Source organism: Melospiza melodia, chromosome 18 (assembly GCF_035770615.1).
Source record: "Melospiza melodia melodia isolate bMelMel2 chromosome 18, bMelMel2.pri, whole genome shotgun sequence".
NCBI lineage: Eukaryota > Metazoa > Chordata > Aves > Passeriformes > Passerellidae > Melospiza > Melospiza melodia.
In genome coordinates, this window is record NC_086211.1 from 1121196 (window position 1) to 1148332 (window position 27137).

At 57.7% G+C, this 27137-nt stretch overlaps 1 protein-coding gene across 1 annotated transcript; it reads right to left on the reverse strand.

Moving 5' to 3' along the window:
* RAB26 (RAB26, member RAS oncogene family) lies at window positions 1–27137 on the reverse strand. Its single transcript, XM_063171606.1, has 9 exons — window positions 26919–27137; window positions 24448–24558; window positions 6050–6091; window positions 5378–5444; window positions 3835–3887; window positions 3099–3164; window positions 2901–2957; window positions 2590–2666; window positions 1–2142 (listed from the first exon to the last, which is right to left on the reverse strand). Exons 1-9 carry the CDS (start codon window positions 27135–27137, stop codon window positions 2040–2042), a joined length of 795 nt encoding a protein of 264 aa, XP_063027676.1. The 3' UTR covers window positions 1–2039.

Below are 27137 nucleotides of genomic sequence, written 5' to 3' on the forward strand. Positions count from 1 at the left end.
GATTGTTAAAAAATTTTATTAACAGGAATGAACCGAAAGCTGTAAACAAGAGCCAGCAGAAATGGGATGTTGCAGGTGAGGCCGAGCCCTCGCACGTGGCTGGGTGCTCTGAGCAATTAACGGGAATAATTAACGCTGCGCTGAGCGGTTCCGCGTGGTGGCAGCAAAGGCCCGTGGAAAATCCCAAGTGAGGAGGAGCTTGGGGCCAGCCCCGTGTGCAGGCACTGGAAACCAGTCCTGCACTGGGAGAGGGGCTGAGCCTGCTCCAAGTTTGGGTCTAAACCACAACCAGGACTGTGAGAGCTCTGCTGGAGCAGAGGCTGTTCCCCACAGGAAGTGCTCTAAAGGGAAACATTTAAATCTTCCTCATTTTATGGGGTTTTTATTGGTTTTAGACCACACCGAGCAAGAAGTGAGCAGCTGCAACCCAGACAGATGCCAGTCTGAGGGAGAGGGAAGGTAGGAACCTAGCAATAGGAATCCTAATCCATTGGGAATCCCAAATGTTAGGGACAGTGCTTGTCGCCTCGGGATGGGGCTGCTGCTGCTCCACGGGCAGGATGAGGAAACAGCCATGGAGCTGCCAGGCTGGTCCTGCCCCACACAAACCCAAATCACTGCGGTGAGGGGGCCCCGACAGCCCCTCCACCACCCGGCTGCTCCTGCAGGACTGGCAGCAGGGTTTGCTGGGAGTGCAAACATTCCTGCACAAATGGGTTTTCCACAGGTGAGTTTGAAATTTAAATCAGACAACTTTAGGAATTGTCTCTCCCCTAAAGTACTATTTAGGGAAGAAAGCTGGTTCATTTTAAGATCCTTTTTCACCATGTGAAGCTGTAGCTGCTCGTGTTGCTGTAGCTCCCTGAGGAGCGGAGCTCGGAGCACGTGGGAGCTGCGGAGGCTCCTTGTGCCCATCAGGAAGGCAGTGCTGGAGCCAAAATCCAGGCGAAACGAGGAGCAGGGGTATCTGAGTCAGCAGCTGGGGGCTGCTGCTGGCTGGAGGGCAAAGGATGTGTGATTTATTCTGCTCCATGTGGAGGAGCCACCGAGGCTCGGCGCAGCGGGCACCTGCTGATGTGTGCGTGGAGTTTTCAAAGGGAGGAATTGCCAAAGGCCAAACACTTCATCCAGATTCAGATTTGTACTGAGAAGTGCAGCTTGACAAAAAAACAGCCAAAAGCCTGACACAGACCAAAGGGGTGAGGAGGCCCTTGAAGAGAGCTGGCAGGAGTCTGCAGCCTGTAAAATCACTGCCTGCAGCTTCCCCCCAGCTCTCCGCGGTGAAAAGAAAGAGCTGCCCAAGAGAACTTTGAAGATATCAAAGCGTTGTTGCAGTCTGAAAACACCATCACACTTACAGGAAGGTATTTAGAATAAGCTGCAATACATTAGGATTCTTCTCAAAATACCAGGAAGGGCGGAAGAAGGAGAAGCAGAGCCTTTCCCAGAGGGATGAACATTCAGAAATCTCTGTGCACAGCCAGGTGTGCAGGAGCTCACTCAGACAGCCAAGCTCTGCCTTGGCAGGGAGCAGAGAATCCCTCACTGTGGGAACGTGTCCCACCTCACAGGGATGAACAGACAGGAGAAAGCACCTACAGGAATGGCTGCCTTCAAACATCCTTCCTGCACGCCCCAGGCCAGGGCTCTCAGCTGGATTCCAGGTACACAGGGAGAGAAAAGGGAATTCAGGACGTTCTCCTACCCAGAAAAAAATCAGGACTTTTTTCCTCCTAGGTGGGGAGAAGGCGTTGGTTCCCCTGCAGCACAGCCTGGCTCTCACCAGGGTCAGAGCAGCCTCACAGAGCAGGCACAGAGGGAGACCCCAGCCCCTTCCAAAGCCCCTCCTCCCACCTGTGAGCAGGGCAGGGACGCTGGCCAGGGGAGCCGGAGCCGATGGATGCGGGGGCTGCAGAATCCCAGAGAGCTGCTGCTGCTGCTCTGTGCCCTGCTCTCAGCTGGCCGTGGGGGCAGACACAGACACGACAGACGGACATGCACACACTGCCCACGGGCCTGAGTCTCTGTACAAACACGCGTTAGGACCTGCAGCACCCAGAGCCTCGCACTTCCTTCTTCACGTAGTCGTGCAGCTTGAATTTGGGCTCGTTGGGCAGCTTCATGGACCTGTGCTTCAGCTCCCTGGGGAAGGGGAGAGATGTTACTGCTGCTTCTGGCAGGGAGAGGGTTTTGTCTGGAAGGAGCCAGAGAGGGAGTTTGGGCAAGGGTGTGGAGTGAGAGGACACAGGGAATGGCTTCTCCCTGGCAGGGTGGGGGTAGATGGGATGTTGGGAAGGAATTCTTCCCTGTGAGGATAGTAAGGCCCTGGCACAGGTTGCCCAGAGCAGCTGTGGCTGTCCCTGGATCCCTGGAAGTGTCCAAAGCCAGACTGAACAGGGCTTGGAGCAACCTGGGATGGTGGAAGATGTCCCTGCCACGGCGGGATGGAACTGAATGGCCTTTACGGTCCCTTCCAACCCAAACTATCCCAAGATTCCAAGCTGCCCTGCCCAGCTCAGTTGATCTCAGCGTGGCTTGGACACTGCTAAAGCTCCTTTGGAGGACAAGGCCTCTGCTCTGCTCACTTACTTGGCAATGGCTGTGAACGCTAATTCCACGTTGAGGCCGCTCTTGGCGCTGGTCTCCATGAAGGGCACTCCATACTCCTGTGGGATGAGACACAGCCCTGTCAGGGGTGCCACCAGGGGTGCTCCCAGGGCTCTCAGGGAGTGATTTTTGAGGACAAAAGAGGTGCTAGTAGAAACTTAAAGGAAGAACAGATGAGGAGAAAGGGGAGAGCATGACAAGGGAAAAAAAGCCAAGTGTTCCCAGGTGTACTTTGGGTCAGACTGGTCTCCAGGTGACCATTTCCTGTACACATCCTCAGGTACCTCACCTACCTTGGCAAGCTTCTCTCCATCTTCCCTTTTCACCACTCTGTCCTGGGCTGAATCCACCTGCAGCAGGAATGGCCAAGAGCAGTTTGTGGCGATTGGGAAGGTCACCAGCGTGTGCCTCCCTGTCCCCTCATGGCCTGCCAGGCTCCCCTGCCCGTGGGAGGAACAGGAGGCTCTGCAAAGCCCTGGGGCCAGGCTCACCTTGTTTCCCAGTAACATGAGGACCACATCCTGCTGTGCATATTCGTGGATCTCTGTCAGCCAAGCCTGGAGGGACACAGCCAGAGAGAGGGGTTGGCAATGGCTCCAGAAGGAGCAGAGGAACGGGAGGGATGGGGAGCTGCCCCAGTGCTGCCATCCCAGGCAATGCCAGGGATGTTCCATGGATGATCCCTGTCAACAAGAGGGTATCTGGGCTTCCCCTGAGCCCTGGGGTACCCACTTGGCCAAGCAAGCCCAACACCCCACTCTGGCTGCTAGCAGATCCCATTTCCCAGGGTACCATCAGCCTCTGACCCCAGGATGTGCCCCATGCCCATGTCCTGCACGTGCTGCCCCGTGCCAATCGCACTGCTCCCAGCAGGCACCTGAACCTGCCTCCCTGAGCCGTGGGGTGCCTTCCCTGCCCTCTAATCCAGCCTAATCCAATCAAACCTGCTCTAATTCCCTGTAATCCCTGGCCCCGTGGTGTGAGCAGCTGCCTGCTGCCTCCAGTGCTGGGGCAGTGAATCCATCACCCTTTACGTGCTGAGAAAGGGAACACTTGCTCTGCCCGTCCCCTGCCTGTCCTTGCAGGTGCTCAGAAGTGACCAGAGCCCTGCTGCAAGTGACCACAGCTCCCATCAGCAGCACACAGCTCCTGACCAAAGCCACAGCCAACCACAACCCAGCCAGTGGCACGAGGGGGACAGCAGGAGGGCCCAGGCTGCTGCTGTACCTGGATGTTGTCAAAGGAGGCTTTGTTGGTGACATCGTAGAGCAGGAGCAGGGCTGTGGAGAGAGGGACAGCCCGTTAGTGCCTGTGCCAAACCCAGCCCACAGAGCACACAGCCCCCTGGCCATGAGGGCCCTGTGAGACACAGAACACACAAAGCCAGCACAGCAACACCTCGCACTGCTGGTGTTGGCACTGTGCTGGTGTTCACAGGGGTCCCAGGATGAGGGAAGAGACAAGGATCTGACTCCGTGTTTCAGAAGGCTGAATTATTATTTTATTATATATATTATATTAAAACTACACTAAAAGAATAGAAGAAAGGATTTCATCAGAAAGCTTGCAAGCAAAGGAAAAGGAATGATAATAAAATCTTGTGACTGGCCAGACAGTCCGACACAGCTGACTGTGATTGGCCATTAATTACAAACAACCACACGAGACCAATCCCAGATGCACCTGTTGCATTCCACAGCAGCAGATAATCAATGTTTGCATTTTGTTCCTGAGGCCTCTCGGCTTCTCAGGAGAAAAAATCCTGAGGAAAGGATTTTTCATAAAATGTGTCTGCGACAGCAGAGCCGGCTCCATCCACGGTAGCTGCTTCCCATGGAAAACACTCCAGTGATTCCTGGCTCACCTGGCCTCACCTGGCAGGGGCAGCTTGAGGACGGGCTCCCAGGGAGCAGAGGTGGCCGTGCTCACCCAGAGCAGCAGCAGGGTGGCCGTACTCACCCAGAGCAGGAGCAGGGTGCCGTGCTCACCCAGAGCAGGAGCAGGGTGCCGTGCTCACCCAGAGCAGGAGCAGGGTGGCCGTGCTCACCCAGACCAGGATCCCCATGAGCAGAGGTGGCCATGCTCACCCACAGCAGCAGCAGGGTGCCGTGCTCACCCAGAGCAGCAGCAGGGTGCCGTGCTCACCCACAGCAGCAGCAGGGTGCCGTGCTCACCCAGAGCAGCAGCAGGGTGCCGTGCTCACCCACAGCAGCAGCAGGGTGCCGTGCTCACCCAGAGCAGCAGCAGGGTGCCGTGCTCACCCAGAGCAGCAGCAGGGTGGCCGTGCTCACCCAGAGCAGGAGTAGGGTGCTGTGCTCACCCACAGCAGCAGCAGGGTGCCATGCTCACCCAGACCAGGATCCCCAGGATCAGAGGTGGCCGTGCTCACCCAGAGCAGGAGCAGGGTGCCATGCTCACCCACAGCAGCAGCAGGGTGCCGTGCTCACCCAGACCAGGATCCCCAGGAGCAGGGTGCCGTGCTCACCCACAGCAGCAGCAGGGTGCCGTGCTCACCCAGAGCAGGAGCAGGGTGCTGTGCTCACCCACAGCAGGAGCAGGGTGCTGTGCTCACCCACAGCAGCAGCAGGGTGCCATGCTCACCCAGACCAGGATCCCCAGGAGCAGGGTGCTGTGCTCACCCAGAGCAGGAGCAGGGTGCTGTGCTCACCCACAGCAGGAGCAGGGTGCCGTGCTCACCCAGAGCAGGATCCCCACGAGCAGAGGTGGCCGTGCTCGCTCACCCAGAGCAGCAGCAGGGTGCTGTGCTTACCGTGCGCATCCCGGTAGTAGGCGTGGGTGACGCTGCGGAAACGCTCCTGCCCGGCCGTGTCCCAGATCTGGAGGGCAGACGGGAGCAGAGGGATCAGACCTGAGCAGAACCCACCCAAACCAGCCCAAACAGAATGGTGCAACCCCAGGAAGCTTCTCCAGCTTTTGCTCCCGGGGGTATCAATAGGAAAAATGAGCAGAGCAATAAATATGGAGGCAGCGCCTTCCCGCTCCTCGGTGTGGGGACACGGCGTGGCCAAGCGCTCCCAACACGGCCATTAATTGGAAAATCCGTGGAGCAGATGGATGCATGGGGAGCTGCTAATGTGATTTATCAGTCCTTAATGCAGCAGGAGGTTTGCAGAGAGCACGCTGCTGCCTGGGGGATCTGTGTTACCGAGCTGCAGGCAAAGGGCTCAGAGGAACTAAGGGGGCTGGAGCAGGGCTGGGATGGCATCACTGTGGCCAGAACAGCCCCCAGCCCTGTGCAGGCTCCTGCCAGAGCAGCCAGAAGGGTCTGTAAGGCTGACCCAGGGCAGGAGACACGAGCACAAAGGATAGAGGTGGGGCCCCGTTTTGGGGATGCTCCTCTGCTTTGTCCTCTGAGGGGCTTTGGCCATCTCTGAACTCCCAGGGCAGCAAGGGACATGTTTCCAGGGACATGGGGACATACCTGCAGCTTCACCTTCACCCCATCCACCGTCAGCACCTTGTTCTGAAAGAGAATGGAGAGGGTGATGAGTGCAGCTGCACGATGCCAAGGGAGACACAGCCAGCCCCCACCCCAGCCAGTGTTCCCCCAAACCCTCGGGCTGATCCCCTCTCCTGCTTCTTAAACCCCCATCCACTGGTCCCAGCACCTGCAGAGCCATTTTCACCAGGGCCCAGCCAGAGGATCTCTCCCTGCATCAGCAAAAGTTGCATCTATTTGGGTACCTAAACCCTGGCAATGCCACACCCAGCTCAGGCTGGAGACTGCTGGCCATAAATTAATGAGCACCAGCATCCCACCTTAATAGTCTTCAAAAGACAGAGAAAACCACTTCACACACAGCCAGCAAATTAAAAATAATTCCTGCTCCTGCCTCTTGGAGCTGTTCTTCTCCTGGTTTCTCTCTTAGGATGTTTTCCCCTCCTGTTTTGCTTGGTTTCAGGAAAGGTGGAACCAAGGAGCAGAGGGGAAAGTGTCCCTCCACAACGGGTTTTTCCCAAAGCCAAGGGGATATTTTGTGTGGAAGGATGCCCTGGCAGAGCTGGGAGCTGTGTGGGAGCCCCTGAGGGTGGCTGTGCCAGACAGGGAGGGCAGGAGATGGATCCTGACCATGTCCCAGAGCAGCCACCATCCCTGCAATCTGCACCAGCCTCTCCAAACATGACAGGAATGCAAGCCTACAGACCAGGGTCCCAGGGGAAGGAGCAGAGAAGAGATTAATTTGCTTGCCAGATCCACAGAAATTAGCACAGCAATCAGTGGGACGTGCTGGAACCACGGGCAGGGAACAGCACAGCAGTGGGACGAGGCAGCTGGTGGCTGCTCTGCTGATCATTTAAATCCCATTTCCTCCAATTGCTCTGGAGCTGCTTTGGGATGCTCCCATCTCCCATCTCCCATGGCATGGGATGGCCAAGGCTGCTGCGAGCCCAGCTGGGCTCTGCTGGCTCACACACACCCTGGCACTGGGCACGCCACCAGCCACTCCAGTGCCACCAAACCCCCAGGGATCCATGCCAAGCCCTGTCCCTGCACATTCCACACCCCTTCGGGGGCTGGGGAGGCTCTTCATTGATGGTTTCAAGGAGGACAGAGGGAGCATCTCATCTCCTGCACATCTCCACGAGGATGTGGAGAGGAGGAGAGGGCAGGCGGAGCCGGAGCGCTGAATCCTCCTCTGCTCAGGCAGCGCAGGGAGACGGCCCAGGGTTATAAATACCTTCAAAGGCAGCGACGGAGACGGGGGAGAGAAGTGATTCACAGCCCAGGAGCTGTAAAAATAGGCACCAGGGACTGGGGTGGGGGAGCAGGGAGGGACTCAGGGAAAAGCTGGGGCTCGGGGAGCCGGCCGGGGGTTTAGGGCTCCCCACACGTGGAGCTGAGCCTCCCCAGGATGTGACACCAGGGCTCCTCAAGTGCCTCAAACCCAGCGTTCCCACCGCCACAGAGTGCTCCCTGGACCTTGGTGCGTCTGGCTAGGGCTCCCAGGTGGGCAGGGACAGAGCCATCCCCAGGGCAGAACCACAAACAGTGCTGAGCTGCACTTCCAGCTCGTCCCAGAGGATGGGGAACAGCCCTGTCCTAACCTGAGCCACAGCTGAGCTTTATGCAGGGGCAGGTTTATGCTCTGCAGGAGATCCACTCTCTGAGCTCACCTTGCTCTCCAAAACCCTCCATGCTCCTCTGTGCAGGTGCTGGACCCGCAGGTTCATCCCACAGGATCATCCCACAGGTTCATCCATCCCACAGGTTCATCCATCCCACAGGATCATCCATCCCACAGGTTCATCCATCCCACAGGTTCATCCATCCCACAGGTTCATCCCACAGGATCATCCCACAGGATCATCCATCCCACAGGATCATCCATCCCACAGGTTCATCCCACAGGATCATCCCACAGGATCATCCATCCCACAGGATCATCCATCCCACAGGATCATCCATCCCACAGGATCATCCATCCCACAGGTTCATCCATCCCACAGGTTCATCCATCCCACAGGATCATCCATCCCACAGGATCATCCATCCCACAGGATCATCCATCCCACAGGATCATCCATCCCACAGGTTCATCCATCCCACAGGTTCATCCATCCCACAGGTTCATCCATCCCACAGGATCATCCATCCCACAGGATCATCCATCCCACAGGATCATCCATCCCACAGGATCATCCATCCCACAGGATCATCCATCCCACAGGTTCATCCATCCCACAGGTTCATCCATCCCACAGGATCATCCATCCCACAGGATCATCCATCCCACAGGATCATCCATCCCACAGGTTCATCCATCCCACAGGTTCATCCATCCCACAGGATCATCCCATCCCACAGGTTCATCCCATCCCCCAGGTTCATCCATCCCCCAGGTTCATCCATCCCACAGGTTCATCCCATCCCACAGGATCATCCCACAGGTTCATCCATCCCACAGGTTCATCCATCCCACAGGTTCATCCCATCCCACAGGATCATCCATCCCACAGGCTCTGCACCAGCACAGTGCCACTCCAAACACCATTCCCAGCTGCCAATAGCACCTGCCAGGGACCCTGCCAGGGACCGTGCCAGGGACTGCAGAGGAAGGCAAAGGCTCTGTGTTCCACCATCGGCCCCAGCTCTTGGCGTGAGGACACTCGGTGTGATGGATGGTGACAAGGACAAGGACACAATGAGTGTCACATCCCCGTGGCCACACTCAGCACCTCCAGCTCCCAGCAGCGTGGCTGTGCCCAGGGACGTGGCCATGTCCCCAGTGTGGCCGTGCCCAAAGGCTGGCAGGACACCACGGGTGCCAGGACAGACACCACGGCCCCAGCCCTGAGCATGCATCACCCAGGCCAAGCCACCTGGGGAGCAGCCAAAAGGGCTGAAGCTCCAGAGGTGCCCCACATGCTCTGACCTCCCCTTCAGGAGTTAATTAACACGGAGCCAGCAGCAGCAGCAGTCACACTAATTATTGCTGACCTATATTTTAGGGAGGTAAATGCTCAGACCTAATTAAACTCCGCACAGGGATCCAGGTGCTGCTGGGGGAAAAATTGATTTTCTGAGGATTGGGTGTGGAACAGAGCAGGGTTCCAGGGTGAGAAGCTGTAGAAGGGCTCCTGAAGGCAGGAGACACAGCCAGAGCATCACTGGTGCTGGTATCCCTGCCTGCATCCCAAGGAAGTTGTGGCTGCTCCATCCCTGGAAGTGTCCAAGAAGTTCAGATGAACCAGATGCCCAGGTCTCCCCACACCACAGCTAAGTGACTTTCCAGCCTCCAATTTTTATTTTTTTTTAAGGAGATGCCTCAATTCCCTCCTGTCAGCCCTTCCAAGGCACAGCTGGGGGCTGAGCTCCTGCTCAGCACCCAAAGACAAAAGCTGTGGTGTGTCAAGGCACTGGGATGTGAAATGTGCTGCCAGCCCTGCTGGGAGGGAGGGCTGTGCTGCTCAGGGCTCCTGCCCATCTCACTGTTTGTCAGAGCTCCCACAGCCTCCTGCCACAACTTGGGCAGCAAAACCACCCCTAAACCTCAGCTCTGCTCTCGCCCTTCCCAATTTCAGCTTTGTGTCCTTTTTCCCGAGGCAGTGCAAATGTTTCTGAAATCTCATCTAGCAGGGGCGGCAGCGGAATGCCTGCCGTGCCCAGGGTGGACAAACACGATGCACTGAAGTTAAATAATCGTCAGGACATCAGATAAACAGAGCTGGAACCTTGCAGATGCAGGAAAAATTAAATTACCAAGTGCAGATGGTCCTCAATTAGGAGCAGCATTATCACACAGCGAGGCCCCTCTGGCTGCAGCCCTGGCACCATCCTCAGCCACGAGCGAGCAGCACAAGGGAGGGAGGGGAAGGCAATGGGGTGAAACTGTGCTGGTGCTGAGACGTGCACAGACAGTGCTGCCACACAGAGCCAGCAGTGCCAGCCCTGAGCAGCTGCGGGATGGGCAAAGCCACAGCCTGGGTCACAGGACGGGCAGATGCCATCACAGGGTACCCACAGGATGGGCAAATGTCACAGCCTGGGTCACAGGGTACCCACAGGATGGGCAGATGCCATCACAGGGTCCCACAGTGCCCGTGAGTCCCAGCAGGAGCGGCTGGCACGTCCCCAGTGCCCGAGCCCCTGGCACTGAAGCTGCAGCACAGCCCAGGCTCAGCATCACCTCACACGCATGGACTCATTAATTAAAGCCTTTAAAGTTAAATTGGATACACGGATCAATTTGCTCTGCAATTAACTGGACAAATGGGGAGTGCTCAGGGCACCGCTCAGGCTCCAGCCTGGGGACCCCTGCCCTGGCTCCTGGAGCTGTGGCTGTGCTGGCTCCCGTGGTGCTGCCCAGGAGTGCACCCCAATTTACCATGGGAAAGGAGCCCCTCTCATGTTGTTATTGGGCCTTGGAGGCATCTCCTGCAGCCGAGGGGGGGCAAATTCCTGTCACAACGGGGATAAATGGCATCAGTGACTATAGATCAAAGCAGGCACGGGCGCTGGGGCAGCACGGAGTTAATTAGTGCCACTAATGAGCTGTGGGACTGACAGTGCAGCCACCCAGAAATGTCATTAGGCTGCGGTGTCACCGGGCCAGGCCAGCTGGGAGCAGATTGGGCTGTCCTGTATTGCAGGGAGCAGGAGAAATCCAGAGTGCAGGAGTGGCTGGAGGGGGGCTGCAGGGTGACCGTGCTCACATGGCGTGAGGGAAGGGACGAGGGGCTGACTCCATGGTTCAGAAGGCTGATTGATTATTTTATTATATATATTACATTAAAACTATACTGAAAGAATAGAAGAAAGGATTTCATCAGAAGGCTGGCTAAGAATAGGAAGAATAGAAAGAAGGAATAATAACAAAGGCTTGTGGCTCGGACAGAGTCTGAGCCAGCTGACTGTGATTGGCCATTAATTACAAACAACCACACGAGACCAATCCCAGATGCACCTGTTGCATCCCACAGCAGCAGATAATCAATGTTTGCATTTTGTTCCTGAGGCCTCCCAGCTTCTCAGCAGGAACAACAATCCCGAGAAAAGGATTTTCCATAAAATGTGTCTGTGACACTGGAGCACCCCAGCCCCACGCCAAGGCCACACCAGGAGCCAAATTCCCCCCTGGCAAAGCCCAGGGAGCCCCTGCGAGCACAAACACTCTGTGCCAGGAGGAAATGGGCTGAGCTGTGATAGAGCAGACACACAAATAACCACCTCCAACGGCGGCTGCAAAAATAGACCAGGGATCGATATGGAAATCTGCCCAAAACAGCAGGACACTGCATTAAATCTGCTCGTTAAAACCCTGAGGCTGGTTTTGCCAGCCAGGGAGCTGTTCCTGGTGGCTCAGCATCTCTCCAGGCACAGCCCCGTGGAGGTGTCACCCATCCTGTCCCCCCTGCCTCATCCAGCCTGGAGAAGCCAAGGCCTGGCCCTGCATGGGTGTCCAGCTGGGTCCCCACAGCACCCAGAGAGGGATGTCAGCAGCACCAGCCCCTGTGCAGAGCCTGCTCACTGCATTAAATCCCAATTACCCATTAAATCCCATCTCCCCGGCTGCCAGCCCTGCCCAGATAAGAGCCCAGGCCCTTGTTGGAGCAGGCACGCTGAACATTTACTGACTTATCATCTTCTAGTCACATCAGGCTGCAAATAAAAGGGGTTTCTGGCAAGAAGAGAATCCTGTCTTAGGCACAGATTAGAGGTAAGAGGATCTGCTTAGGATGACAGGCTTTAAACCCAGCCCTGCTCTGCTTCCCGGCATTGCCTGCAGCATTCACGGGCCCGTGTGAGGGCTGTGCTCCCTCCCAGCCCATGGAACAGCAAAGTCTGGGGTGATCCAGGAAAGGATCCTTGAGGGAGGCTCAGGCAGATGAGGTTTGGTGCTCTCAAGCCCAATGGGGCTGCTCAGGTCTTGGCTTTTGGTTGATAATTGCTGCCCCAGATGTGCAGGGTGTCTCTGCTTCAGCCCACACAGCTGAAGAACGAGTCTGGACTCTTCGCTTTTCAGTCTTGAGGGTGTTTATTAGTTATTATATATAAAATTTTCTCTCTGCCCAGCTCAGATCTGCTCAGCAGGGCAGCCACAGGCACTCTGTGTTGTCCTTTTATACAGAAAACTACGTATAACATATTTACATTTAATTCCCAATGCCTATCACCTGTGTTAGACAGTGCACTTCTGCTCTAAACCAATCCCAAAGTGCCAACATCACTGCAGAAAATGGAGAACAAGGAGAAGGAGAAGGAGAAGGAGAAGGAGAAGGAGAAGGAGAAGGAGAAGGAGAAGGAGAAGGAGAAGGAGAAGGAGAAGGAGAAGGAGAAGGAGGAGAAGGAGGAGAAGAAGAAGAAGAAGAAGAGGAAGAAGAAGAAGAAGAAGAAGAAGAAGAAGAAGAAGAAGAAGAAGAAGAAGAAGAAGAAGAAGAAGAAGAAGATGAAGAAGAAGAAAGACTGGACATGCCCAGTTTCTTCCATTTTGCCCCCATAACCCCCGTACCAAAAATCCTAAAACCTACATTTTCACCCTGTGATTATTTTGTTATTATACTATTTAAACTTCTGCGACTTTCAGGTCCTCATACAAAGCTGGTAACTTGCTCCAGGGGTCACAATCAAATCCCCAGGGTCTCTGATCCCCACAACGGGGTCCTGGGCAACTCTGGACACCCAGAGGGATGCACTGAGCTCTGACACTCAGAGCAGGATGGAGATGGGGCTGTGTGGGGCTTTGAGAGTGGGAGTGAGCCTGAGCCCCATCCAAGGCAGCCAGAGAGAAACCACCCCTAAAATCCCTCAGGGCAGGATTTGCTGCAGCCATCCTGGGGACCAGAGCACCAGAAAGCAGCAGCCAGCAGGAAACTGAGCCCAAACCCGCAGCTCCAGCACAGGGATGGATCCTCCCCACCCTGGATGGTCTGCACAGCTCCCCCACCACCCTGCCCTGCACCACTCACCCCCTCCATCTCTTTCTCCCATACTTTATAAAATAAGGGATTTTTTTTAAAATATCTCTGCTTATTTCTAAGCCAGGAAGCCTTGGGAACAAAGGGGGCAGAGATGGCTCAGGCAGGTCTGTGCCAATGCTGGGAATAAGGAACGTGGCACTCGACATATTTATCTTCATTTTGCTCATCAAGGCCACGGCACGCTGCAAAGCTGAGCAGGGATCTCCACGGAGCATTTATTGCTCTATCATTTCTCATCTGCAGCAAACACGGCCCCGTCAGCGGCACAGAGATGAAAAATGGCTCATCAGGTCCTGTTAGGCAGGGAGTCATTTATCTGGGGAGAAATAAAGCCTAGCAGCACTTGTCTGAACTTAAAGGTCTCTTCAAACCTACACAGTTCCAGGATCTGCCTCGGTGACTGCAGCCAGCCCCGGGCTCAGAACTCCCCTGAAGTTTCTGAGAAGACTCCACAATGCAATTAAAGGAAAAGCAGGGCTGCACGTGCAGCAGCAAACACTCTGTCAGCACCCAGCAGCAGCACAGCAGCGCCCGCAGACAGCGCTGCAAACAGCATTACTAAACAGCACTTCTCATCCCTGAAGGAAATGAAATCCCCAAAGACCTGACAAAGGAATCTGCAGCTTTTCATCCCGAACACTGCCATCCTTCACCCACAGCCAAGGCAGACGGCTCCCAAAAAGTGCTGAGCAGCAAACCTGAGCCCGGATTCTTCGAAGCATTCAAGGAAAAGAGAGGGACTAACAGCTCTGCTGGGATTTTCTATGTCTGTACGAGTGCAGTCAGCCTCCAGGGCTGGCTCCCATCAGGTCCCTGTGCCCCTGGTCCCACAGCCCCTCTCTGCAGGGTGAAGTGGCAATAGGGACAGCCAGGGCAGTGACAATAGGGACGGCCAGGGCAGTGGCAATAGGGACAGCCAGGGCAGTGACAATAGGGACAGTCAGGGCTGGAGTGCAGTGGCAATAGGGACAGCCAGGGCAGTGGCAATAGGGACAGCCAGGGCAGTGACAATAGGGACAGTCAGGGCTGGAGTGCAGTGGCAATAGGGACAGCCAGGGCAGTGGCAATAGGGACAGCCAGGGCAGTGGCAATAGGGACAGTCAGGGCTGGAGTGCAGTGGCAATAGGGACAGCCAGGGCAGTGACAATAGGGACAGTCAGGGCTGGAGTGCAGCAGGTCCCAGCCCCCTGTGCAGGGCAGGACCCTCCTCACCCATGGTGCTGCCTGGCCACCTTATGCAAGGAGAATCCTGAAATGGCCCTGGGACAGAGCTGAGGACACAGAGACAGAGCTGGGGACACGGGACAGAACTGGGGACAGGGGGACAGAGCTGGGGACATGAGGCTGAGTTGGGGACACGGGGGCTGAGCAGGCAGAGCCCTGCCCACGCTCCTGTGCCAGCGCCAGGGCGGCCACTCGGGTGCCCCACGGGTGGCACGAGGCAGAAGGCACAGCACAGGCACCGTGCACTCAGAGCTTTGATCTTTGCAGAGCTTCTCCTCCTCCCTGGCAGCAGTCCCGGCTCTCCCATTTTCTGCTCTGCTGGAGCAGGCTCTCCCCCAGGTCTGCGCACCACGGAGAGCCCCGGGTGGTGCAGAGGTGCTGAGGAACTGCAGCACACTCAGCTCATCCCTTCCACACCACAGCCAGCCCAGGCAGCCCAACCAGCCTGGCCAACCCAGCCCCACATTTGCTGTCCCCATGTGGGGCTCTGGAGCTGCCAGCCAGGGCTGTGCTGGGAAATCACCCAGGGAGGCAAAGCAGCCCAGATCCCTCACCGTGGGTGCTGGGGGTCTGGGCAGTGCAGATCACACTCCTGGGAAGCTGCTCCAACACTGCCAACCCTTCACAAACAACACTGAACCAAAACACATTGATTTTTTTCTTTTTTTGTTGCACATTTGGGAAGGCCAGGCTCAGGCAGGGGCTGCAGCTGGAGCAGCCAGGGCCCCGTGGGAGGATTCCCAGCTCTGCACTGATCTGTGGGGCTGGTCCCTGCAGAATCGGCCCTCCCAGAGCTGCTGTGCTCCCCCAGCACGCCCAGCGTGGCAGGAACACTCTGACCCCACGCGTGTTACCCAGGAGGGAAAACGCATCACATCTGCCAGGCATTAACGCTCGCTTGGGAACAAAGTTATTTTGGGCACTGCGGGCACTCCTGCCATTAACTCACGCACATTGGTAGGTGCAGGTAACGAAGGGCTGAGCCCCAGAGCCACCCGGCCCTGCCAGCGGCCACCTGGACGTGTCACCCCAGTGCAAAGGGGTCTGGGGAGCAGCCCCGCAGAGCGGGACCCCCCTCCAGCTCCTCAGCACTGGCTGGGCAGGGAGGGCACCCCATGGGCACGGGGGGCTCACATCCCACCAGCTGGCACAGGTGGGGCAGGACCCGCAGCCCCTCCCGAGCCTGGCACAGGTGGGGCAGGACCCGCAGCCCCTCCCGAGCCTGGCACAGGTGGGGCAGGACCCGCAGCCCCTCCCCAGCCGGGCACACATCACAGCCAGGGCTCTCCCCCGGTAACAGCGTTAATGGCACGCAGCCTTGGCTGGCATCGTTGCCGTGGTGATGCTGCACAGGCAAAGCTGGGAAAGCCAAAGGCTCCATTTCCCCCGTGTGTCACCGAGCCTGGAACAGCGAGCCTGGGCAGGCGGGGGGAAAACAGCCCGAGACACAGGCGGCAGATGGCACCAGGGCTGGCGAGGTGGTGCCATGGCTTTGTGGGTGCCATGGCTCCGTGGGTGCCATGGCTTTGTGGAATCTGATCCCTCCTTTCCATAAACGAAATGGAAAATCCCCACACAAAATGGAACAAACCCTGCCCAGGTGTTCCCAGCAGGACCAGTCACACCTCAGAGATGTGCCAATGGTTTTGTGGCCCCTAGGAGATGGCCCTTCCTGCCTGCTGACCTCCTGTGGGTAGAACTGACCCAGCCCAGCCTCACCAGCACCTTCCTCAGGCTCAGAGGCACCACTGAGACCCCCACAGCACCCAGGAACCCCCTCACCCTGGGACAGCCACAGCCCAGGGCAGGGGACATCACCCTGTGAAGCTGAAGCACCACGAGCTCCCAGCTCACATTAGTTGTGATCAGGGAGAAACGCTTTTTCCCAGGGGAGGCATAAAGATGAATTATTTGCTGCTGTTTCCGAGAGATTCACCAGTGCCCCAGGGCAGCGACTGGGTGCTGAGGCACAATTAAAATGCTCGGTGTCCCTGTGAGCTGCAGGGCTCCTCTGGGCCCCTGGGCAAGGGCAGCTCCAGCACCCTGGGATGGAGCCAGGAGCTGCCCCTGGTGCCAACCACAAACTGTTCTGCTTCCAAAGGCTCTGCAGGCAAAGCCCTCAATGCCCCATTGCCATAGGAACTGTGTGCCCCACCACCATCCAAGGACAGGGACACACCAACTGCAGCTCCCTCCATCTCAAACACACCTCTGATGGGGCTGCTTTTTCTCAGTTTTTCCCATTTTTTCCCTTTTTTTCCCATTTTTTTCCCAGTTTTCCCCAAGGAGGGTGCCCTGGTGGTGCTCACTGTTCCAAGCTTTGGCATATTCAATTACTGCCTTGCCTTTGAGCATGGTGATGCTCAGTGCCACCATCACCCATGGATGGGACTGACCCCGTGGCTCAGGTCTCAGGGCAGAGGCTCTTTGGGGAAAGGGGAAAAGGGGAAAGGGGAAAAGGGAAAAAGGGAAAGGTGCTTTTCAGGGAAGAACAACACACAGAGAGCAGCTGGTGAGCTCAGCCAGAGCCAGCTCCTGCCACTGCAGCAGTGCCAAACCCAGGACTGGCACCTCACCCTTCCCCACACAGATCATCAACATCCACCCTGGAATAACCCAAACCCTGCTGGGAGCGATAATTAATTAACAAAACGAGGCAGCAGCTCAGCAGAGAGGCAGCAAGGGCCCAGGGGAGCACAGGAGCTGAGCCACAGGGCAGGGATGCCCCAAATGCCCATCCCAGGGGCACCCAAACCCCACCCGTGCCCCCTTTCCTGGGCGCCTTCCCTCTGCTTTCAAAGAACAACCCAGTTCTGCACAGCTGAGTTCAATATTTTCTCACAAATAAAAGATGAAAGTGAAATTAAGCCAAATGTATTCCATTAAATATTGAAAGCATTTAGGCTTGCTCTGGCCCCATTTGAACGTTTTAGAGAGTTTGAAAGGCTCCCTGTCAGGCCTGGCACCGGCAGCGGATCCAGCCTGGCTCGGGGCCATGGCAGGGGAGGCTCCAGTGCCCAGATTGGCCCCTCCAGAGCCAATTCCCCACCTGGCAGCAGCCAGGCAGGAGCCAGCACAGCCCAGCCGTGTGCCCACAGCCCTCCCAGCCCGAGCTGCTGCTGCACAGGACCCTGCAGGGCTGCAGCAGGGCAGGGGTCTGACCCAGACACACCGTGCAGGGCTGGGGATTGAATTTCCCAGCTGAGTTTTGTGACCGTGCTCACGGGGGTTCTTGGATGAGGATCTGACTCTGTGTTTCAGAAGGCTGATTGATTATTTTATGATATATATTACATTAAAACTGTACTGAAAGAATGGAAGAAAGGATTTCATCAGAAGGCTGGCTAAGGATAGAATAGGAAAGAATGATAACAAAGGCTCTGTCTCAGACTCTCTGTCCAAGCCAGCTGACTGTGATTGGCCATTAATTACAAACAACCCCATGAGACCAATCCCAGATGCACCTGTTGCATTCCACAGCAGCAGATAACCATTGTTTGCATTTTGTTCCTGAGGCCTCTCAGCTTCTCAGGAGGAAAAGCCCCAAGGAAAGGATATTTCATACAAAGATGTCTGTAACAGAGTTCCCCATGGTTCCCATCCTCTGCAGGGGTTCTGGGCTCCCACACAGCTCTGAGCAGGAGGATACAGAGGCAGGTTGTGTGAGCACCTTTACGAGCTCCCTCCTTGCAGCAGCAGCTCCCAGGTTTGTGTTTTCCTTGCCTGTGTCCTGCACTGCAGCTCCTGAGCAGCCCAGGCCCTCTCTCTCCCCCTGAGCTAATGAAATCCATCACTCCACCCAGCCCAGGCCAGGACAGAGCCACAGGGACACCAGCTACCCACAGGCACCAGGAGCACACCGAGCACCAGGGCTGCAGGAGCCTGGACACACTGGTGCCCTTCCAGAAGCATCCTGCAAGCCCCACATCCCCAGCACCATCCTGGCAGCTGGGATGGATCAAAAATTCCACACCCAAACTATTCTGGGTGGTATTTCTGACACCAAGGAGGTGGAGGAGGCACCTTCCCACCATCCTGCAGAGAGGATTAAGCTGGGTGAGAGTTTTCTTCAGCAGGCTCTGGGGCTGGCTGCCACCCCAGCCGCTCAGGTTTTGCTTTGAAGGCATTCATCTCCTCTCTGTGCCTGCCCCGGGGCAGGGTTGGAGTCCCTTGTGCCTGGGACCCCGCCTGCACACAGGGTTTGCATCTCCCTGCTGTGCTGCAGAGCTGCGGCGGGTTATGGGTTTATTTTCCAGGAGCAGGAGGCACAGGAGGATGGATGAACCCCGGGAGCTGCCAGCAGCGGGCACGGGCACCGTGGGCACCGCGGGCACCAGCAGCATCCCCTGATCCCCTGGCAACTGAGCCCTGCGTGCAAACGACAGGCTGCAGAGCTCTGAGTGTCCCTCTGCCAGCCCTGCCGGGAAAGCAGGGCTGGGTTCCCAGGGAAATGGGCATTTACTGCCCTGAGAGCCCGTCCTGGGAGTGGGGAACGGGCACCAGCAGCTGTGGGGGAGCAGCACCCTCAGAGCCACACACAAGGGGCACAAACGTGCCAGGATCTGCCTCCCCGTGCTGCATTTGGGCACAGCTGGTCCCCAAGCAGGGTGGCAGCACCATATCCATACCCTGGAACCAGGCAGAAGGTGGGGAGCATGGCAGGAACCGTCAGAAACTCCTGGAATGGTTTGGGTTGGATCTCAAAGAGCATCCAGGTCCAACACCTTCCACCAGAGCAGGCTGCTCCAGACCCCATCCAGCTCGTCCTTGAGCACTCACGGGGATGGAAATCTGCTCTGGGCAAAATGAGCCCAGCTCTCCACACAGTGAGAAATGCAAAAACATGAAATCAGCTCCTGGCTGCTATTAAAATTCATCCAGCAATGGGAGCTGCAGAGCAAACTGATTTTCAGACAAAGAGCTGCTGGGAACACACAGAAATGGTTTGGGTTGGAAGGGACCTCAAAGGGCATCCAGTTCCAAGCATTTGCCACGGGAATACTCAAGGTGGGAGCACAGGCATCCCCTGCCTGCTCCTGCCCCACCTTCCCCGTCCTGGTTGCACCTCTGTTCCCACTGGTATGGCCCCTTGAAGGGAATTTGATCCAAACAACTTGGCAGCACCAAGATGTTTCTCCCAGGAAAAGAAAAAACTCTTCCCTGCAGAGCTCCAGCCCTGGAGACCAACCCAAACCCACCCCAAACACTCTGCCCTGTTCCCTCCCTCCAACATCCAGGGCTCATTCTGCACAGAAAGACACTGAAATTAATTTTTTTCCATTTCTTTCTTCTGGCCTAAGCAGCTCCCCTCCCACTTTTTCCAGATTGATCCACCAGAAAATGAGCCCTGCTAATGCTCCGTGCCAGGCGCTGAGATAAAAGCCAGCCCTGGCTTCCAGGAGGCTCCAGGCTGCTCCAGCCCTCCAAAGGCTGGGAGGGCAGGGATGGGGCAGGGATGGGGCAGGGATGGGGCAGGGATTTGGGCAGGGATGGGGCAGGGATGCAGCAGGGATGTGGGCAGGGATTTGGGCAGGGATGGGGCAGGGATGGGGCAGGGATGGGGCAGGGATTTGGGCAGGGATTTGGGCAGGGATGGGGCAGGGATGCAGCAGGGATGTGGGCAGGGATTTGGGCAGGGATGGGGCAGGGATGGGGCAGGGATGCAGCAGGGATGGGGCAGGGATGGGGCAGGGATGGGGCAGGGATGCAGCAGGGATGGGGCAGGGATGGGGCAGGGATGTGGGCAGGGATTTGGGCAGGGATGGGGCAGGGATGGGGCAGGGATGGGGCAGGGATTTGGGCAGGGATTTGGGCAGGGATTTGGGCAGAGATGTGGGCAGGGATGGGGTAGGGATGGGGCAGGGATTTGGGCAGGGATTTGGGCACCTGCTGGGGAGCACAGCATGCCCCAAGGGCAGGGATTTGGGTGCCCACTGGGGACCAGCAGATGCTCAAGGCACCCACAGCACTCTCCCAGCACCCCCAGGACCAGTCTGGGTGGATCCAAACCGTGGTCACTGCTCCTCTGCACACCCCACAGAGCTGGGGAAAATACTCCCATCCTCCTGCAAAGCTCAGCTCAGCAAAGCTCAGCTCGCTGCAGGAGCAGAGGGCAGCCCCTGGAAGGGGCACACACAAACACAACAAAAAAACACCCAGAGATGCCACAAACCTCCCATATTAAAAAAAAAAAAAAAAAAAAAAAAAAAAAAAATCACATTAGCACCGCTGATTCCAGCCCTGAGCCGCACAGGGCTGGGTGTAATCAGGAGTCCTCAGGGCCACCGGGACAGGTTTTATTTTATTTACAGCACTCCCACGTTAACCACGGCACAGCCAAGGCTGGGGCACAGCACGGAGCCTCCCGAGGGGGCTGAGCAGCAGCTGAACCCCCCAAAGCCCTGAGAACCTGTGCACATCAAAGCTGGGCCTTCAAAGGGAATGTCCCCTGTCCCCTGTGCCACCGCCTGCCCTGGCAGCTGGAGATGTGCCCAGGGGCCAGGACGGTGCTGCTGTGCTGCTGTGCTGCTGTGCTGCTTTGCTGCTGTGCTGCTTTGCTGCTTTCCTGCTTTGCTGCTGTGCTGCTGTGCTGCTGTGCTGCTGTGCTGCTGTGCTGCTGTGCTGCTGCGCTGCTGTGCTGCTTTGCTGCTTTGCTGCTGTGCTGCTGTGCTGCTGTGCTGCCTGTCCTGCACAGCGCTGACACCCCTGCACACCCGGGACAGCACCAAGAGCAGCCCACCCTGCTCTGAACCCCACCAAAAACCTTCCCATCGGTTTCATCCCCTGATTAACACAGGCACCGTCACCCCTGCCAATGCAAAGGAGCTCATTAGCACCTCTTCCCAGGGAGAAGAGTGCATCCTTAATTTGTTTCTTTTATGTTCTTCTCCTTTCAGGTCCAATTAGCACAGAACTCTTCCCTTGCCCAACCTGCAGAGCTCGGGGCTGTGGGGATGGGGCAGCCCCTCGGAGCCCGGGTGTCACTGGGGACAGGGACACGGGGGGTTCAGGTGGCCCCCTGGCCCCTCACCTTGGCGACACTCCCATCACTGAGCTGTCACCGCGGGACTCGAGTCCCCCTGGCTGCACAGCTTGAGTTTCTGTCGAGGTTTCTGAAGCGTTGCCAAAATCACAAGGAGAGGCAGCTCCCGCCGTGGCACTGAGAAAATCGGGATTCACACCCCCGAGCGCCACACCTGCTCCTTTCCAGGAGCCCCTTCGCCCTGGAACCCCAGCGTGCGAAGCCAGGAGAGCCCCCACAGCCTGCCCCGAGCTGCTGTGCCCTCACCTGCGGGCATCTGTGGGGAGAAACCTGCCGGGACTCCCCGGTGCCATGGCACAGCTCACGGGGGGCAGTAATTAACCCCCTCATTATCTGGCAACGACACCTCGAGGGTGTCACCTGTGATCCAGACGCTGAAGGCAGAGAGGGGTTTGTCCCCCAGCCTGGGGGACAGCTCGGGAGCTCAGACGGGGGTTTCTGCTCATACAGAGGTTTCTGCTCAGACAGAGCTTTCTCCTCAGATAGGGGTTCCTGCTCATACAGAGGTTCCTGCTCAGAGGTTCCTGCTCAGCCAAAGCCCTGCCAGAGCAGGTCCCCTTGCCCAGGGCTCTGCCCCCATGGCACCCACCCATCGCTGCACCCTCAGCCTGGCCCTGTCCCAGCTGAACTGGGAAGGCTGGAATCACCCCCAGGAGCTAAGGATGCTCCCCCAGCAAACCACATTTTCCTGGAACAGAACGCTGAGGACGCAGCACCTCCAAAGCTCGAAGCCAACAGGTGCCATTTTGATGCCTTTGTTAATATTACAATCATCTTTATTTCCCCGGCATCAGTGGTTTGTTTTCCAAACACATTCAGATCAGCATCCCTCTTTGTTTAAGCGATGATAATAAACAAACACGTCTCGGGAGGCTCTCCCTCACATAAAACAGTGGGAGGGAACAAACCTCAGGGGCCATTAGGAATAGGAATGCCAGATTCATTTGAAATGGATTTCTATTCATTTACGCTGGCTCTGGCCTGTGTAAGCCATTAGCCACAGCTCCGGGTGCCATCCTTGAGCACCAGCAGTGATCCCAGAGCCCAGTGGGAGCAGAGCCTGGGAGAGGAGGGAGCTGGGCTGGCCTGGGGTGCCCCAGAGCAATGGCAGGGACCAGGTGGCATCAGAACAGTGCAGATGGTGCCCAGGGCAGCGTGGGGAGCTGGGCAGCTCCGTGCCCGTGCTGTGCTGAGCCAGGATGGCCCCAGGGACGTGGCAGGGCCCGGCAAGGCCGGGCGTGCGCAGGAGCACAGCTGGCACACACGCTGGCCTTGGGGAGCTCCCTGCTGCCAGCCAGGCTCGGAGAGTGCCGCGATCCCTGCCAAAAACCCTGCCAAAAACCCAAAATAACCCCCTGAGCTCGCTCAGCACCCTGCACAGGGGCCAAGAGAACACAGAGAGCCCCGGTGACACCTTCCCACTGCCACCACCTCAGTGCTGCAGCCACAAACCCTGCCAAACTCGGGGCTGCAGGGAGAAGGAGCTGGGATGTGGCAGCTCTGTGATTAAAAAGACACAAATTAAAGCCAGCAGAAGCCTCCGGTGTTGCCACCCCAGAGCATCATCTGCATCACGGTGCCCACAATTACCAAACAGGATTATCCTGCTGGGAATGCAGAGGCACATCAAAACACTATTTCCATGTCCCCCCAAAATTATGAACGCCTTGCAAGGACGATAATACTGAGTTTTAGGGCATCCGCATGATCTCCCCCACTGTATAATCTGCCCATTTCAGAGACAGGGAGCTCTAGCAGCTCTATTAGAGAAGTAAATTAACCCTAATTTGATTGCTCCTCAGCAACAGTCATTTCAGCACTCTAATCAATAAGTCACAGGGTTTTATGGCTGCCCTCTGTATCAATCACTCCGATCAGTAATAAAACCCTTTTATTTGAAGGACACCTGAACACTGCGTAATTACCTCTGTACGCAATTACAGACCCCAGTTCACCCATTTCACCTGCAGCACCCCCAGCCTCGCCAGGCACGGACCATCCCTTCCTTCAAAGCTTTCTGAGCCGTCCTTCACCCTTCCACAGGGTTGTTACCCACACCCCAGGCAAGCAGCAGGTTACAGGAGACACTCATCTCCCATAAAAGCCAAGAGCTGAGATCCTGCTGGGAAAAGGCAGCTGGGAAGGCACAACGCTGGTGTGTGGTGGCATCACCAGCAGCTCCTCACAGCAGAGCCCCCAAACGGAGCCAAATCCATCAGAGAGAGAGACGGCACAGCCAGGAGCAGGGCAGGGGGAGCAGCACTGCCCAGACAGCCAGGGGGTGACAGGCTCACACTCTGGGGACAGCAGATGGTTGGGGCACTGGTGAGGGCCAGGGAGCAGCAGATCCTGGCAAGCCAGGCGTGCGGCTTCGGTGCCAGCCCTGCCTCGTGCCCTGCACAGCTGCTGGAAAGGCTCTTCTTTGGTGCCACCTCTGCCAAGTCACCGTGCCTGCGGCTCTGCTGTCCCACCCCACGGGGGGGGATCCCCTTGGACAGGGCTGAGGGAGCCACAGAGAGCCCAGGCAGCCCCCCCAGCACGGCACTGACAGGGAACATGGCCAGGGGAAGGTTACAGGGCCCTGGTGCTCACTCAGATGTTCCTGCCTGGCAAGGGATGCTCTGGCACACCGGGGCACTGCAGGAATTGTGATGGGATCCCCTCTCTTCCCCCATAAGAATTCTTCTTATTCCCTGTGCGGAGCAGTCCCCGTTGTCCTCACTGGAGCTGCACAGCTCCAACCACTGCCCACATGGCTCTCCTGGCATCAGGAGATGCTCCCATTGCTCCCAGCCAAGCAGAGACCTCAGAGACCCCTCAGCACAGCACAGCCCCACAGCAGCACCCCAGAGCTGTGCTCAGGAGATTCTTCCAGGACATTCTGCTTTTTATCAGTTTTGGTTCTGCTGTTCCAAGAAAAAAACACAAACAACTCTTAAAACCCACTGGAACTGCCTTAGGGAAATACTTCCATGGCAGATGTCAGGCCTCAGTCGTTACAGGAATTATCCCCAGGATCCTGAGCAGAGGAGAGGCTGCCCCATCCCTGACACGGCTGCAGAGGTTCGGTGTTTGGTACCCCCCTGCACATCCCACCACCCACCTGCCAGACCCTCACGGGCCCCTCCACTCACCCTGAAGTCGATGCCCACGGTGGAGATGAAGCTGCCGGCCAGGAAGGCGCCGTCCTTGAAGCGCACCAGCAGGCAGGTCTTGCCCACCCCCGAGTCCCCCACCAGCATCACCTGCAGGGAGGGAGGGATGGAGGGATGGGCGTGAGGCTGCGGGGCTGGGAAGGCACCCCAAAACAGCCATCACCCCGCTCCATCACAGCACTGGGCAGCGGTGCACGGGGGGAAGAAGCACATCCAAGAGCGATGTCCTCAGAGCCAGGGGAGCGCGGGGAGGGCACACAAGGGGATTATTCAGGCCCTGCACCGTGTCACCAAACTGGAGACACCTTCCCCTGCCCTGACAGGCACTCAACAGGTCCTTCATGGGGGCACAAAGCCCCTGGAAACCAAGAGCTGCCCCCCACAGAACAGCCCACCCCATGTGGGGCATGCCAGGAGGGTGACACTGCCCTTGGGGCTCCCCAGCCATGAGTGCCAGCTCCAGCACTCTGCCCTCGCTTCAGTGGCACCCACACATGCCCGCGGCCACCCTGCCAGTCCCCCGTGGATGCCAAGGGAGCAGCTCCTGGTGCCGCCTCCCTCGGTTTCCCCACCTGCCTCAGTTTCCCCACCCAGCAGCTGCCCTGGGCACAGACAGGGCAAGCAGGTCCTTGCCACAAAGCCACCACAGCAGAGCTGAGGCTGCTTCCAAATGCAGCTCCCCAAAACCCCAGGCTCCTTCCCTCTGCCATCAGCCTTGCAGGAGCCATTAACCCGTGCCAGGATTGAAATGGCTTTATGGCAGGGACTGCCCCTGCTCACACCCAACCCTCCCAGGGCTGCCAGAGGCGGCAAATGCCACCAGCCCTGTGCAGAGGTGGCAGCAGCCCCAGGTGCAGCTCGCTTTGGCACTGCCAAGGAGGGCAGGATGTGCCCACGGTGCCCCACAGCCCCAGCAGAGCCCCACACTGGTGTCCCACAGGAGCACCAGGCACTGAGCTGGGTGAGGGCAGCCAGACCCCACAGGGGTACCAGTGTGAAGCCAAAGGAAGGGAGGAAAAAAGTCATTTTAGTCCAAAATATTGATTTCTAAAAAAATTTTCCAGACATCTTTTTGTAATCGGTGACTCTCAACAGCAGCTTCTCCCCACGCAGCAGCACCAAAGCCTCACCCGGGCACAGAGCGCTCCCAGGGCCAGGAGCCAGCCCTGTGCCCAGGATTGGCACAGATTGGGAGCCTCAGGAGAGGGGAAGGGAAGGAGAAAGTTTAATAAACCAGGCTTTTACTGGACACAAAGCAATTTCTGTCTGCCACTGGGTGAAAACCAGCCAGACCATCAGCAGATGCTTTCTGTACCCGGCGTGTTTGGGCTCATCTGAGACACATTTGGCTCATCCCTGTGCCACGGGGACCATCCCTAGGGAAAGCCCCGGCCTGGGCAGGCAGGGGTGAGCTCCAGGAGCCAAGGACCAGTGCAAACACAGAGGTGGCTCCATTTTAGGGAAGCTGTTGAACCATTAATGCAGCTGTATCAGGACCAAGCACCCACCAAAGCAAACAAGCACATTTCTGGAATGTCCCTCCCAAACCCCACACCCCAAACCCGAACACCTCCAACCCCAAACCCGAACACCTCCATCCCCACACCCCAAACCTGAACACCTCCAAGCCCACACCCCAAACCCCCAAACCACAACACCACAGGCACAAGCTCTCCCCACCACACCGGGCAGGACCTGCCCCAGCAAAGCCCTCTCTCCAGGCTCGGTGCCCCGGGCTCGGCACAGAGATCATGTCACAAACACACGGGGGTTTCACCGAGTCCTGCCCCCAGCCCAAATCACTAAATGAGCCCCAAAATCGCTGCGTGAGCCCGAAAATAATCAAATGGGCTCCGAGGTGGGTTTCCATCGGGTCTCAGGGGAGAGGTGGGGAGGAAGCAGACTCATTTGCGCTGTGAGGTTGACATATCGCTCGCCAGGCTCTGAGCAGCGAGGAGAAGCCACCGAGCCCGGCAGGCTGGGGACATCTGAGCGGCAGCCGGAGCACATTCGGCGCCCCTCGGGGGTGCCACCATCACCCTGCTCACAGCCCCGCTTTCCTGTAGGTTCACAGGATCGGGGGCTTACAGCAACTCCCCGGAGCAGCCTTTGGCCGTCACTTGCACAAGTCCCGCAGCCCCAGCCCCGCTCCGGGGGCTCTGCGGGCGCAGCCCCCGCCGAGCGAGACCCCGAGCGGGCGGCAGCGGAGGGCGGGATGAGGGCAGGGAGAGGGGAAAGCAGGGATGCAGGGATGCAGGCAAGCAGGCAAGCAGGGATGAAGGGAGAAGGGGATGCAGGGATGAAGGGATGCAGGGATGCAGCGATGCACGGATGCAGGGATGCCCGCCCGGTCCTGGCCCCCGGGAACTTCGGCGACGCCACCCCCGGCCCCGCACCCGCCTGACCCCGCACTCCCACAACCCTTCCCGCTGTCCTCTCCGCTCCCGCACCTTGAAGGCGAGGTCGTAGAACTCCCCGCTGCTGCTCAGCGAGGGCCGCCCGGCCGCCGCCGCGCCGCCGTTGCGGGGCAGCTCGGCGGCGGCGGCGGCGTTGGCGGAGCTGCCCCGGGGGGCGGCGGCGGCGCGGCCGGAGCCCTGTCCGGCGGGGGGCAGCGCGGCGGAGGGCGCGGCACCGCCGCCCTTGCTGCGAGCCGCCTTCTTGCGCGACAT

Coding starts and splice junctions, on each gene's coding strand:
- RAB26 (XM_063171606.1), bottom strand. CDS start 27,137: ATGTCGCGCAAGAAGGCGGCTCGCAGCAAGGGCGGCGGTGCCGCGCCC. Junction 24,559..26,918: donor TCTACGACCTCGCCTTCAAG/GTGCGGGAGCGG, acceptor CCCTCCCTGCAG/GTGATGCTGGTGGGGGACTC. Junction 3,888..5,377: donor CTACTACCGGGATGCGCACG/GTAAGCACAGCA, acceptor CTCTCTCCACAG/CCCTGCTCCTGCTCTACGAT.